Source organism: Seriola lalandi, unplaced genomic scaffold (assembly GCF_002814215.2).
Source record: "Seriola lalandi dorsalis isolate HSWRI2012SDOR001 ecotype SW California unplaced genomic scaffold, Sedor1 jcf7180002054585, whole genome shotgun sequence".
In the NCBI taxonomy this organism is placed as follows: Eukaryota; Metazoa; Chordata; class Actinopteri; order Carangiformes; family Carangidae; genus Seriola; species Seriola lalandi.
The window spans coordinates 2,240,199-2,255,758 of NW_019525138.1; the positions used below are offsets into that span (position 1 = coordinate 2,240,199).

The following is a 15,560-nucleotide window of genomic DNA, read 5'->3' on the forward strand; positions in this document are numbered from 1 at the left end:
TGAGAGGAGAGCTGCGTTTATTGTAGATTAGCAGACATTAGGACCAACATTAAACATTAAACATGTACTTTGCACATATCTCCTAAATAAACAGATGTCTCCCATCACTTGTTACATCAGTCTAACACAAACCATTTATCATCATTACATGACAACACTTTTACATTGGAATTTAGGCCTACGAGCGACTGCACTGGCTTCTGCTGCGATCAGTAAATATGAAGCAGGGTAAACACGATGTCGTGTGATTGCACTAATCAACAAGCCTTCATGTGCAAAATGCTCTCGTGCTTCAGGAACCAGCAACTGCTCAGGCCTGGAAGCTAGTGGCAACATGCCATTAGCACATTATAATCAACAAGTGGGATCACTAGGCTTGGGCCATATCCAAAGTGCAATATCTCCATACTGTGCAACCCAAATATTGCGATATACAATATAATGGGAGTATTTGTATAACCATATGATTGTGTGGTTGTATTCTATGTTTCAGGTATAAGTAATGATGCCACTAAACAGCAGCCCAAAGTTTTTTTTGTCATACGCTAAAGCAGTGAAATGAGTGTCGTCGTGGCAACAGAGCATACTGAGCAAATCTGCAGAAAAAAAACAAAAAAGAAAACTATCGCATATGGCGAGAAATACAACAATATCCGATATTATGGAATATCAGCCCAGGCCTAGGGAGCAGTCAACCCTCATGCACCTGAACACAGGAACAGAAGTGTTTCATGTTGTCGTCACTTGGTGTGTTGAAAGTAAGAAGCAGATAAACTTACATCAAGGAAACCAGAAGAAGAGAATCGTGTGGCTGACGTTATGACACTGGAGGTATTTTAGAATTATTTATATTTTATAGCTCAGCAGTGGTGAATTCTAAAGCCAGAACTAGATGTGATTTAGTCACCAGTCATTTTATTTCATTCGTTTCTGTTGTTGGATAACTGAAAGAGAATAAAATCAGAACTGCAGCGTATAAATGGTTACATTTTTATGCTGATTTAATGCTGTGGAGAACTTTAATATAAATGCAGATGTATGACACTAGCTGTGCGATCTGACTGAAAAACATCCAGCATGGTGGAGAGTGGATGTTCATCCAACCTCCTGACCTGAACACTCGGTTTTCAGCTGCTCACTTATCTACACATGCAACACTGTTAAACCCTCCTGATGTTTCCAGCTGTGTAGGAGCACAAACATGAAATAAAGGGACCTCTTCCTATTTCTTCAGATAGTAATTCTCATTAATGTGTTGAGTAGAGATATGGAGTCAGCTCAGATTTGTCAAACCTGAATAAAAACAAGCATTTTGTTAATGAAGTGAATCACCTCCTTCACTGATCCTCTGCTTCTGGTTCCACAGTGTAAATTACACTCCGCACACGGTGTCAGATGAAACTCTGTGCGAAGGTGTTGAACCTCAGAAGAAGGAGGTGTCTGAGGAGAAGGCCCCCGCCAGCCTGAACTCCTCCCTCATCAGCACGCAGAAGAGCCGCTGAGGTAGAGCTTTGGAGTACGGCGCTGGCCGAGGGACGCACGTCCGCAGCAGGATCTCCCGTCCCGCCGGAGACGGGAAGTCAGTCACTTTGTTGCTCCCTCCGCTCGGCTTCCTGTCGGGACCCACGTCTTCATCCAGCGGAGACAGGAGGGCGGCCTGAGGGTGGAGGCAGAGCGCCGTTACTGAGCAGACAGAGAAGATGCTGGAGAAACTGCAGCCTGATGCACCAGTTAAAACCAAAACACATGAGTAATAAAGAAGAAATTCAAAGGGGAAGTTTGATTTTGATCTTTATGTTTCCAATTCATTACATTGATGAAAAGACCAAAGTCAACAATATGTTGTTTCTGACTCCCGTCACTGGTCTGTGGCTCTCAGCCCTGAGGCCAATAAGACTTGGGACTATTTTCTGCAGCGCATTAATACACATTTGGTGCTCTTTGGTGGTGGCGTTATGTGTTCAGGTTGATCATCCATCCATTCACTTGGACTCAAGGATGAACTGATTAGATTTTGGTGGTTAAAGGTCAAAGGTCACTGTGCTAAACTGTAAACTCATTTCCCGGTTCTAAAACTGTGAACCGAGGATTTATTTTCCTTTAAATGGAAAACGACTAAAACATGATACATCTTTCATTTTTAGTCCTACATGTGAAAAACTTGTAATGAGCAAGAATAATAAAAAATAAAAAAACCTGCTCCACTTATGACATCATCATTCTGCATGTTTGAATAAAATAAATGCAGCAAGGTCTGTCAGCAGCAGATCATCAGTTAATGTTTTCAAATCCTACAGCAGAAATACTAACTGAAATATATCAAAAACCACTACGATCAAAAGAAGATGTTGTCATGGTTACCTGGTTCCCTTCCCCCCCCGCTGTTATTTACTTTAGCGCCTGAAGCTTTTACAATAGGAGCGCGGTCACGTTACAAACAGAACCCCGGCCTCTCGCTGACCCGCCACTCTCTCACACATCTCTGATGACTATTAATATTCAAGTGGTAGATGAATATACGAGTTGTGTTCGACTGTCACTCACTCAGGTGAACACAGAGAAACAAGCAAACACTGATCATTATGAAAACTTATAGAGGGAATCATGGAATGAGCTAACATGAAGATGAATATTCCACCGCCTCCACCTGAACATTTTTACAGTACTGAAGAAGAAATCAAGTGGCTTTTTATGGTGAACTGAGTCAGCTAACATTTACCTGCATTGTGAAAGAGACTGAAATAACCAAATATGATACTGGTGCAAAGGGCAACTAAAGCCCAACATGTTTTATTTTTACAGCAGACAAAGCTCCACAGCGAGAGGAACAGAACTGATAGTTATATTTAACTCTAATAATCCGATTGTTCAAAATATAGTGCATGTTGTGTGACATAAGGAAGAATCCTAAAGAACCTCATTTACTGAACCAATACATTCCTATATGAAACAATCTGCTATCTGTAATGGGGAAGAGCAAGTATAGAGAGAACCCAAGATCAGTATTTATCATGCACAGATCACATGACGTCATGTGACGACATCAGATGAAGTATGATATTGTTTTTAAATAACTTAAGCAGAGACAGTGAGACAAGGTCGAGTGACTCATCAAACTCCCAGAAAACAGTCATCAACACTCAAAAACATAAAGCAGCACTTTATATTAATACACACACACACACACACACACACACACACGCACGCATACACACACAGTATTCTGAACTTCCACTCCTGCCTCATCTCTCTAGAATTCAGAAGTATAAGTCCTCTGAGAAGAGCTGAGGAACAGGATCCGTCTTTGCTTTTAGAGAATCGTTTCCACATCAGTAGATCTTCGTTTCCTGCATTTCAAAAGACTTCGGGACCATTTATTACTTTTTGTTCGCTGCGGTGACTCGACAGATGATCAAGATGATTGTTGTAAACCCCGCATCATGTTAAAGATACAGATAGAAGAGATATTATCCGATCATTTATTTTAAGTTTATACATGTTCTATTAGCGACTACCAAAGTGAAGACTGTATATATGTTCTTGGTTTTACACATTTACCACTTGTGAACTTTGGCTTCTTTTGCTCTGTGAAGATAATAAGGTTTCACTAGACGTTTACTCATCAAACAAAACTCTGTATCAGTGTAACTGGTGCACCACTGCTGCTGAATGACACTAAACCACCGAGCTAGAGGATTCACATCTAAACCGATCCTTCCAGGGAGCAGAAAATCTGCCGTGTTCATGCACGCTGGACTCACTGCCACGTCACATCCTGTTTCTCATCCAATTTGAAATTCAGCATTCACACGCAACTGCTTCATGTTAACAGGATCCTTCTGTTTCTGATCACCGTCTGCTGAGCGTCGTCCTCATCTGTCATCTGTGAAACGTTTAACCGTCTTCACCAGGAAGACCAGTGTCTTCCATGTTACTGCTGTCATCTAGAGATCTTCATGGGTCTCCGTGGTTACTGGTTTTCAGGGCTAGATGAAAACCTGAATCAGTGTAGTCAGGCCTGGTGTCTGTGTTAATTTGCCTGGTCCCGTCAGACATTCACACCTAAAGGGGAGTTACCACTCAACCCAAAACATGAGGTCTATCCAGATCAGGTCTGACAGCCGTTGGGTCACATGTGTTGGTCTTCTTTTGTTCTACAGTAATTTTTCATGTCAGATTCATGTAGTTTTTCCATTTTGTTCATTTACTCGAGGACCTGCGAAGACTGCTACCGTCGTCCTCTCACATAAACATGCAGCTTATGTTGCTCATCAAGCCGCTGCTTCGTCTCTGTGCATGATATCAGACAAAGATGAGACTTCACAGACGGTGGTCAGAAACCTGGATCAGCCGTTCACATCCGACATTAAAGCTGAGGCAGGCAGGACGTTTTCTGGCTTCAAAACCCCCATAATTCAACTGGGCTGAGAGGAAACCAGATGGCTGCACCTCCTCTTGACTCTAACCTGTGACAGGAGACTGTGGCCAATCACAGGTCTTTTTAGAAAGAGAGAGAGACAGCTTTCCTATTGGCTTTTTTGCAAATGCAGATACTTGTTATAGTTGCGAACTTCAGTTTAGCCTTCTGCTAACTGTAGCTAAAGGCTCACGGCTGTGTTTGAAGCTTGAACTGTATTCTTTCTTCTTTTTTTTTTTGAGGTTCCTGCCCACCCCAGCTTTAACCCAGTTACAGACTCATTTCAGTAGCATGTGCTCTGAGGAAACTGGTTTATTACAACTTGAGTTTTACTGTCACAGCTCTGTCCATCAGCTGATCATCAAGGCCGAGGTCAGAGATATGAAAATAAAAAAAACACTGTAATAAACTGTAGATTTTCTGCAACCTGGATGTGATGTTTACACACACAAACACACACAGAAAAAAACGCATTACAGCAAGGTCACCAGTCAGTGAGCAGGTCAAATACTCAGAGTGGAGGAGGGAGAAGGGGGAAGCTGAACATTCAACACTAATACAGTGGTGTGTGTGCTTCATGGGTGAACATATCTATTTACTGTGGAGGGGACAAACACCAGTGTTCTCTATGTGCACAACAGAGCAACACGACTAATGTTACCACATGTATAATCATTGTTACTGTGCAAACCTCCATGTCACCAAAAATGCCCTGCTGTCAGGATATAACACAGACACAGTGTTAGCATCCATCGCTTTGGAGGAGAGTGTGACTGTGTGTGTGTGTGTGTGTGTGTGTGTGTAATATATACTGTTTATACATATATATGTATATATACACATATGTTTAAATATTAAATATTAAAGTACAGTCTAACAGTACAGTATGGTGTCTCACTAATGCTGCATTACTTTAGTAAACTGTCAGCACAACATTAAGTTGCTATAGCAACTGTGCTCACATGTATTTACACATGCAGCAGCCACAGAGCAACATCAGCAACATCAATAGGAGCTGTGTTTGTGCCCACTCTGCTCTGGTTTGGTCTCCACCAACTCCAGAGAAAAATAGTTGGTTCTTTAAATCAGTGGTTCTCAAAGTGAGGTTCAGGGACCCCCAGGGGTCCTTGAGGCAGTTCCTGTAGGTCCCCAGTAAAAAGGGGAATCATTTATTTTCACTATAATTCCATCCATAGGTAACACAATAACAGAATGTATGAATATTGTAGTTTAAACACTTCCTTAATAGAAATCTGATCAGGTGGGGGTCTGTGGTCTAATTTGTGAGTTTAGGGTCACTGATGTGAAAAGGTTTGAGAACCACTAATTCAGATATCACAGGTTCTTTTTCAGACTTTTGCGTATGGTGGGATTTAGTGTACAGCTGTTTCATTCACTCACTAGCTATTTAAACAGCTGCCTGCTCATCAATGAAGTTGATGAAAGTGGAGTTTGCTCCATTGTTACTGTTAAAGTAATGATCACTGAAGGTTTAAGATATGTTGAACTGTCTGTTTAAATAAACACCTAACACACACTACAGCTGAAATACACATACATGGATTTGTTTCCATGTAGTGCACACAGACTATCTGCTTATTTGTGTATTTGTGTGTGTGTGTGTGTGTGTGTGTGTGTGTGTGTGTGGGCATGTCACTGAGGAGCAGCTGAAGGACAGGGGGATGCTGGGAGTTGGGAGGGGAAGTCTCATTGCTCGTGTTTACCTCGTCACTGGTGAAGTCAGCCAGCTTGACGCAAGCAGCAGGAGGAGAAACAACAGAAAAAAAAAACACAAGGTCGAACGGAGGAAATGCACAACAAAAAAACAAAAAGCACAAACTTGTGTCTCAGGATGGTCTGAAGAACCGCCTGAAGCACCCACATACACATGTCCTGTAAGGCTGCAGAGCTCAATAAGCTGTCAGCTGTACGACAAGATCACACCTGCGCTGACAGAAGACTCGTCTCCTCTGTTTGCTACCTTCATGAAAATAAAAGAGGTTTTTGCTTGAACTGTGATACTGTGCAGATTCTGAGCATTAAAGTTTATTCTTTTCCTTGGAAACTGTTGAGGAAGAACATGAGGTCCTGATTCATTTCGTTTTTGAAAGGTAAGCTAATAAATAAAGTGGCTCAACCAAAGCTGCAGATGCAGGATTTTACAGAATCACAAGGGAAAAGCAAAAACGTGGTAAAGAGAGCGTCTGAAAAACACCAGCAGCTGCTGAAGATACGAACTTTACTCAGGACGTCTGTAAAGTAACGCACGGTGCGTTCTGTTTGCAGGGTCTAGAACTTATCCTTACTACTATGTATTCATACATTTAGCTTTAACTTGCACTCACACAGTTTGATAAACATTAGGTTTTGTCATGTTTAGCATGAGTAAAGTTTTTTACAATAAACTCAGTTGGCAACAAGCAGCAACAATAGAGCAGTGACTGTGTCAGTGTGGAAATCTCCATCTCCCCTGAGAGATCCTGGTGTTCCCTCCACCACAGACATGAAGGCCTGTATCTACAGGAGAGACTGAGCTGCTACACTCTGAGTCCTGACAGTGTCTTTATCAAGCGTCTTAGAGGAGGAGTCTTGTTACTGAATTTGCGAGAATATGTGTTGTGATTTTGTGAATAAATGAAACATTCTCATTTCTTTGTGGACGTCTGAGAGTCCTGGGACAAACCACCACCAAATCAAAATTAGCTTCTCGTATTGAACGGCTTTACTTCAGATTATAGTGCGACAGAGACTTCTACATTGTTACAGTCTAATTCCCAACACTGACATTACACAAATGATTTCTCACACATAAATGAACAGGATGTGTCGCTGAGTGTGAAAATGTAGAGAGGAAGAGACGCTTCCACGTTCAGAGGGTTTATACCATCACTGCTGCGTGTGTGTGTGTGTGTGTGTGTGTGTGTGTAAGATGCAGCACTATTCTACATGTTTAATATGAAAACATAGTGAAGGCTGGTTCAAATGTTAATTAAGTTGTTTTAAAAGGTTTTATAGTCACATTGACAGGGATGAGTCCAGCATCAGAATCGATCCTGATTCAGTGTATCACTACAGATACTTCACACTCATATAAATGGGAAATTAATTTGTACTTTAATTTGGCTGAACAAATGATGCGTAAACCATTTCCCGCACATAAATTGGTCGTTATAAAGTCAGAATCGGTCACCTCACACATTCCTTTGACATGTGACACACGGTTTTCCAAAGTGATTTAGTTTACAGTGGAGTGAAAATACAGAATAAGCTGCAACACGTAAAGGGGTCAGGGGGATGATGTCACCAAAACACTGACAGATACATGAAGCAAAGATAATGATCAGCTGAAAAAACCTGTACCACTAGTGTCCAAGTGAAAGCTGCCTATTTGAAGAACATAGTGTAAACGACATACACTACACTAACTGTAGACTGCGACAGGGAGCAGGAGAGAGACTGAGGCTTCTTACCCTCTGAGAGTTGACAAACAGCCTGTGGATGATGCTGCCTGCTGGACCCTGACCACCTCCGATCACTACGACCTCCGGTTCCTCCAACAGGGAGCTCACGAACCTGAGAAACCCCACGTCAGATATCAGACACTCCAGTCGGCACAAGAGCAGTCATTAAGAGTCAGAGTCGTCCAGCTTTCAGTGTCGTCGTCACTCCAAGCTGACAGGTCAACTGACGTGCACATACTGAAGCGTGTGATTAGTTCAGTAACTTACTTCTCCAGCTCTGTGTCCTCTCCCTTCTCGCCCTCGCTGACGGCAAACTTGGCTTTGAGCGATCGAGCTCGGGTGATGACTGTTTCCATGGCCATCAGCTGGTTAATGAAATCCTGCAGACAGAGACAGGTCACACACACGAACTGTCAGAGCAGAGCTGTTGGAACCTCATATGAACTTTGCTTTGACTCCACCAAATCACAAGAATCCCTACCTGTCAGGATCACTGCATTTTCTGTTCACTCTGTACTGTGCATCGGTCCTAGCAGTAAATGTCAAACGAACCACAAAAAACCTAGGTGTTTTCTTTCACCAATAGATGAATTTTGAATCCTACACAAATAAACTGGTCCAATCCTGTTTCCTCCAGTTGAGAATCATTGCTAAACTAACAAATCTTTACTATCATTTCAAGATCTAGAAAAAAATCATCCATGTTTTTGTTTCCTCCCGTCACGACTACTGCAATTCACTGTTCACCAGCCTTAATCGTTCATGTGTGTCTCGGCTCCAGTCGGTTCAAAATGCGGCTGCCAGACGGCTAACTAATACACAGCGTAGCTCAGACATCACACCAGTGTTGGCATATCTACACTGGTTACCCATAGTGCGGCAAATTGATTTTACTGTGTCCACTGACCAGCGCCTCCTTGCTGTCCCGAGATCAGGGCTAAAAACCAAAGGAGCTGACTCAGCTGACAGTTTTGAGAAGCTGCTAAAAACACACTTGTTTCAGATGCGCTTTATGTAATGTGTGATTGCCCTGTGTAACTTTGATTGTTTTTATTTTATCTCATGTTTTATGTATTTCTTAAATGTTTTCACTGTACAGCACCTTGTAACCAAGGTTTCCAAAGGTGCTCTATAAATAAAGTTTTACTGTTGAATTTTAAAGTAAACAATGACTCTGAATGGTTGAAGCCTAATCCACTTCTTATATCAACAATTTTAGGGAATCAAAATGTAACGGGCAAAAATTTTAGAGAAATTTTTAGAGAAAACAGAATTCTTGAGTTATGGTTGAAAACATGTTTTATAAGGTCACAGTGACTTTGACCTTTGACCACCACAATCTAACGAGTTCATCCTTAAGTCCAAGTGGATGTTTGTGTTTTTTTTGGGCCAAATTTTTAGAAGTTCCCTCAAGGTGTTACTGAGAGACGAACGAACAACCTGAAAAACAAAATGTCTCCAGCCCTGACTGTCAGCGGCGCAGAGGTGTACTAAGAAAAGATTCATAATTGATGTCCACTGTCACCATGAGTTCTGTACCCACTCGTCACCTCACATCTCTGGCTTTTTGGGGATTGTTATGTTCTGCTCCTGTCACCTTCACACCTGCAGATGTTTTTTTGGTTTTCTATTTAAATCACTTCCACACACATTACATTTCCTCCAGCCTCTCCTGGGAATCTTCTTGCTCCATGCTGATGACTGATTCAATAGTGCTGTTATCACTGTATAACTTTATATGTTTATTACTCTACAGGTTTGATCTCATGATGCACATCTGCTTTCCTTTTAAGCTTTGTCTCCGCTGCAGAAACTTAATGACCTGTAACTACAGTAAATGTGGAGCCATCGTCACAAGTGCTTCTTTTGTTTCCAGTGCTCTCTGCTTTAAGGACCAGAGCATTTGTTCTGACACTAAGAACACAACAGAATGACTGAACACAGATGTCTCATCCTATAAGCAGGAGCAGTTTGTGGAGCTCCTGGTCAGTCACTGACCTCTAACTTCTTGTAGTCATGGTTGTGGGGGTGCAGCAGCTTGCTGGCCTGAGATGTAGCCTGCTGAATGGTCTTTTTGACGGATGGAATGTCTTCTACCAACTCTGTTAGAGAGGAAACAGGAGAGAGGAGTAATGGTAAAATGGTAAACAACTTATATTATATAGAATGAGTTAGAATGTATATTATAGAAGGTGTTTGTTTTTTCAACTGAATATACTATATTACATACACTATACAGAGTAAAAGATGCTAATTACTATAGAATTCTCACATACATTATTCCTTCCCTAGTAAAAGTAATTTATCTGCAGACATTTTTTTCTTATTCATTATTATATGTCAGTCTTGAAAATATTGTGGTGGTTTGCTAGTATTTACAGCCCACATGTTTTAAAGGACCATATAGTCTAAAGATAGAAATCCATGTATAGAACCTAGATCAGGTCTAGGTTCTATATTAATACTGTGAAAGTATCAAAGCCTCAGTCCACAGAGAAATGCACACAGCCTGTATTCAGAAACTGAGCTTAAAAGCAGCTGTAGGGACTTCTGGAACTTTGTGATGTCACAACAAAGCAGTCACGGCTCTCAGCCGTTCCCCAAGCCCCATCCATCTGGACCCAACATCCAAACTTGCAGGATTTGGTGTCTCAGAGTGTTTACCTGAAATCTGCTACATTTTTATTAGATCACTCAGAAAACAGTCAGCCGATCAGAAGAGAGGCTCAGAGCCTCCTCTCTGCTGATTGACTCACTGACTTGTTGTTACTAGAGCTACAGAGGGAAGGTTTTTGGTTCTTAAAACCACAAATTTATCCTCTTATGGATCAACACTTCAAACAAAACACAGGAGAAGGAGAAGGAAAATATGGGACCTTTAATGTTTAATATGGCAACAGGGACTCACCTTCCTCCTTCAGTTTCAGAATAGCAGCGTGGAGAATGCATGGCAGGAGATGGCGGGTCAGGTCTGCAGGTTTCTGCACTGCTAAATAGTGCAGAACCTAAAGAGAGGGTGAAAACCGAGGTTTAATTTCATTCATCTGCCTTCTGTTTACTTCCTGCTGCTCTCCCACATGTTATGTCTGCACTGATAGATACTTGAAAAAGGCCGCTGTTTTTTTTTATTTAGGTTCATTTAGCGGATTTATCCACCCAAGGAAAAGCTTTCATTGTCTTCTGACTTCTCAATTATCCAGCTCTACAGAACTTTCTTACCTTCTCTGCCTCCTTAGTGTCGTCAAAAAGTCTTCTCTGACGGCGTGCAGGTGTAACTCTGGCTGTCTCCCAAGCCTCCACCCACATGTTGCCCGGGATCTTCATCCTGGCACTGAGCTCGCCTTTCACCACCGTGTTGCCCTTCTCATCGACCACCTCCTCCTCTACGTAATCCCTCGGTGAATACCAGCGTACAAAGTCTTCCAGAACACAGCCGGGGTTGGCCGCCTGTGGAGAGACAGTTTATTTCAGTCTATGTTCAAATTTAACTAATCTGAAATACATCCATGTCGATCCCCCTCAGTTCAAAAACAACCTAATCGAGAGTCATGTAATGAACAAGGTGATAAATATCTAGCAGCAGCTGGAAAAAATATAATCTGTGAAGAATATTGAGGCTGGTCTCAGTTTCTGATATCATTCTGTTATGGAAGAGGTTTACATTTAAAAGAAAGAAAAAAAAAAAGTCATAATCTCATAATTGTGACATTCCTTCTTCTTCGTCTGTGTGTCTAACCTTAAAGGACTCCATGTCAGAGAGCAGACAGGCGCTCTGCATCCGGGCGCGGAGGTGGGTTCCTTCAGCTGATGTGCCCAGTTTGGCCAGAACCTCTGACTGCTCCTCCAACAGATCCTCAGTCATGGGAGCAGGTTCCTGAAAATCAAACACACACAAAAACATCAGTGTGATTCCATTCACAATGGTCATGTTAGATTTCACTAAGAGTCTTTGTGAGTTTGTAGTTCAGTCACACAGCATTTTAAACTAGAAGAGCGGCTGTAGTATTAATTTCTGATTCAATTAACTTTGATTATAGAAAAGAATTCAATGACACTCACTCATAGTGAAGGGAAACAGAAAACTTTGAAGAAAGGATCTTTCTGTGGCCAGTATGTGACAAATACAGTGGCCAAAAACTCTTTCAGTGTAAGGATGTGTAAGTATTTACTTACATACCCTATGTAAGTTAACCTATACTTTAAGAGCATCACAAGCTTATACACAGGTAACAGCAGCTCTGACAAACTGGCCATTGGAGTATCTCTGATATTTTACACAGTATAAATAAATAACAATCCATTCTTCACATTTTTTAAAATTGTAGCTAAAATTTTGAGCTTTCAACATTCATTAATTCAGAAGCAGGGAAATAAAAAGAGAAAAAAAAAGAAACTCAAATGTATCAGGAGTGTATTTATTCTAATTACACATCTGTTCATGGCCTTAAACTAAATATTTCCAACTGCCAAATAATGCAGCCAAAAATGAGTGTAAGTCTCTTTAAACATTTAGACTTTAGATATTAAAATAACTCGTTAATTTCCCTCCAGTCAAAGTGAACCATTAAACAAATATAAGTCCTATAACAAACGGGTCATCTTCCTTCTTTTATCACCATCTCCTTCTCATAACCTGAACCATTTCAAGGTCTCATATTTTCTTGGACTGAGGCTTTGATACTTTCACAGTATTAATATAGAACCTGCTTTATAATAAACAACACATAGACATGTACTGTTACACTATATGGGACCTTTAATAACAGTTCTATATAAGCGTAATTTTTCTCTCAGTAAATGTTATTATTGGAATAAATGATAAGAAGATAATGCTAATATACAGTATATACTGTACTAATTGGTGCTACTGAACATATTACACCCATTTTTGTAAATAACATGCATACATACATCTAAACAGTATGTATTTAAACTAAAAGACTCGATAGATGTGTGAGACAGAGACAGAGATCCTCACCTGTGTGACAGGGACGTAGAGAGGCTCAGTGGAGTTGAGCAGAGTCATGCTGTTGTACGGGTGCAGTCTGCCCTCTGCTTTACTCTTACTGCCCTCCTTCTCTCCCTCAGCGTGTGGAGCGTCTGCCTCCCCCTGGTCGCTCAGGCACTCAAAGAACTCGTCCTCGCTGTCGCTCCACGAGTCCCAGGATTTCCCCTGAGACACCTCCCTCGCGCCTCCCTCTGGTGCGGGGGAGCTGTTCTGGGAGCCTCCGCCCGACACCTTGCGCTCTCTCTCTTTGCTTCCATCTTGCGCCTTGCGAGCTTCATCTCTGGCCCTCTTCCTCTCGATGCAGCAGTTCAGCATCTGTGCAGGAACACAGCAGGACAAGAGGGAACGCAGCCACTGATGAACAACAGTGATGAGTTGAAAGGTTTAATGATCAATCAGTCGGGTGGCCTGGATGCAAGTTGAAAACAGCTGATCTGACATGAGAAGAACCTCCTGCAATGTAAAACAGGCTTATACTCAGTATTTTGTCAGTTTTGCAACAACTTTATAACTTTACAACACATATATTTTTCTGTCAGAACAGGAGATGATGCTTACATGAGAAGCTTATTGCAGTGATCTTAATTATGAGGAGATATATTGATGCTGTGTTCTATTAGAAAATGTACGGACAGACAGAATATTTAGAGAGGGAGACAGAAAGAGAGAGAGACTAAACAATATAATAACACATAGAAACTGTGAAGGCAAACACAGCCTCTGTGATGTCAACAGGTTGTGTTTACTTGTATTTCTGTCTGCCCAGATCTTTGCAAGTAGTTTTAATGGTCTGTTGTCTGAGGTGCACACTCAGACCTGAAGTCATGTTAATACTGTCTGTCACTTCTGTTTGTGTTAAGATCTGAGGATCTTTTACCTGCAGCCACCAGCTGTAAGGCTGTGACTGGAATATCTCCAGTCGCTGTTTTTTTTGTTGCACACAGTTAATTATTCAAATCTTCCTCAACAGAATTGGATCCAACGATTAACTGACCTCCTGTGCTTTTGTATCAGCTGTTCCACACAGGTTCAAGTTTGTGCAGTGAGATCATTTATATTTATATAAATGTATGATTTATATCACAGACAACTTGTACTTGAAGCAAAAAATGCTGTGTTTAAATACTCTAATTAGGTGATTTTTTAATAATACATAATTATGTACAGTAAACAAAGGGATAGTGAAATGAGGGTCAGACTTGACAGCAGGCCAGACTGTGAAAAACTGCAAAACTGAAGAACAAAAGTCGAAATATTATGAAAAATATCACATATGGCGGGAAATTATCCATATCATAGAATATTGACCCACGCCTAAGGCACCCAGATATAACAAACTAAATGAAACCTTTTTTCCCCCAACAAATTACATTAATTAATATATGTAGCCAATGGTAATGAGGAAACACACAATGTAACTCTCATTGTTTTTTAGTTTTTTTTTAAATAACTGCATATCATGTACACTCTGGGAGGAGTTTGAGATCTAGCTCATGGTGAGACCTGGTCTCTGCCTGGTTAACGTCTCAAGAACAGCCACTGGTTTCCTGGTCTTGTGAATTTTTAAATCATTGATTTACCTTCATGGCTCAAACACATTGTGTGTATTTTTACATAAACGTCTACCTGCAGCTTCTGATGCAGAAGACAACAGCGAAGATCAGGAGGTCCACCAGCCAGTCTGCACATGAGGAAGCACAAGGTAAAGATAAGATGGATGTGAGTGAACATGAATGAGTAACTACATGAACTACAGGAGACGAGGTACAGGGCAGCTATGACTTTGTTCTCTCAGACCTCAACCTGTTAAACCAAATGAATGCTGCTGTGCCTCCAGAGTGTGTGTTGTACCCACCCATGAATTAGGTAGTTGTTTTCCCATCTGTAGCGTAACTCCAGGACAAACTCCTGCCAGAGGTGGGCAACAGCCCGCAGCCCTCCATGATTGTAGTTGACCAGACACACACACAGTGCCAGTCGGTAGGTCAGACTGTCGCTGGGCGCCGACTTCAGCTGGAGGAAAAGGTTCTGGACACACGGATGGAGAGAGTGGAGAAGGATGAATAAACATGGACAGTATGTCAGTGTATGGAGAAGTTAAATTCAGGGCAGGAAATGCAGAATGGTCACGATGTTGATTGAACATGTAAGTGGGGAATTTGTGCTGAAGACCGAGCTACAGCTATTTCCAACAGCGTGTCTGTTTTCGCATCCTGGACTCTACAAAAACTTGACTCAACTGAAACCTTAAATGTCACCTGATAGGCGTCCCAGGCAAACTGTCACAGTGTGTAAGAGGTAGAAGGTCAAACATACGTAGTCAGAGTTTTTATCCTGCTCTGCTTTCCCAGAGGAGTTTGACTGTGTCGTTTTATTCTTGCTGCTGTCTGATGACTTCTCCACAGCAGCATCCGGGAAGAGATACTGAGACATGAATAAAAAACAAATTAACACTAAATCATTTAAGTGAAATTCAACTACACACATATATAAAAACCAATCCATCAGTATCCATCATTCATATTGAATATCGGCTGAACCCAGACACTTAGCATTAAGGGGGATATCTTTATTGTTCAAAACCTTAGGGGAAAAATATACAGATACATGCAACACATAACAAAAACACATGGCTATGTATGAATATATATATTAATGGGGGGGGGGGGGGGGG

The 15,560-nt window shown here is 41.4% G+C and overlaps 1 protein-coding gene across 1 annotated transcript in view; it reads right to left on the reverse strand.

Moving 5' to 3' along the window:
• The window catches only part of rab3gap1 (RAB3 GTPase activating protein subunit 1), a 24,539-nt gene continuing 8,979 nt past the window's right edge, over window positions 1-15,560 (reverse strand). The window contains 11 exon segments of the mRNA XM_087177280.1: window positions 1-1,657; window positions 7,888-7,990; window positions 8,146-8,258; window positions 9,877-9,980; window positions 10,787-10,883; window positions 11,098-11,325; window positions 11,615-11,752; window positions 12,857-13,201; window positions 14,513-14,567; window positions 14,742-14,914; window positions 15,203-15,310. Of these exon segments, the coding sequence (XP_087033406.1) occupies window positions 1,424-1,657; window positions 7,888-7,990; window positions 8,146-8,258; window positions 9,877-9,980; window positions 10,787-10,883; window positions 11,098-11,325; window positions 11,615-11,752; window positions 12,857-13,201; window positions 14,513-14,567; window positions 14,742-14,914; window positions 15,203-15,310 (1,698 nt within the window). The 3' untranslated portion in view covers window positions 1-1,423.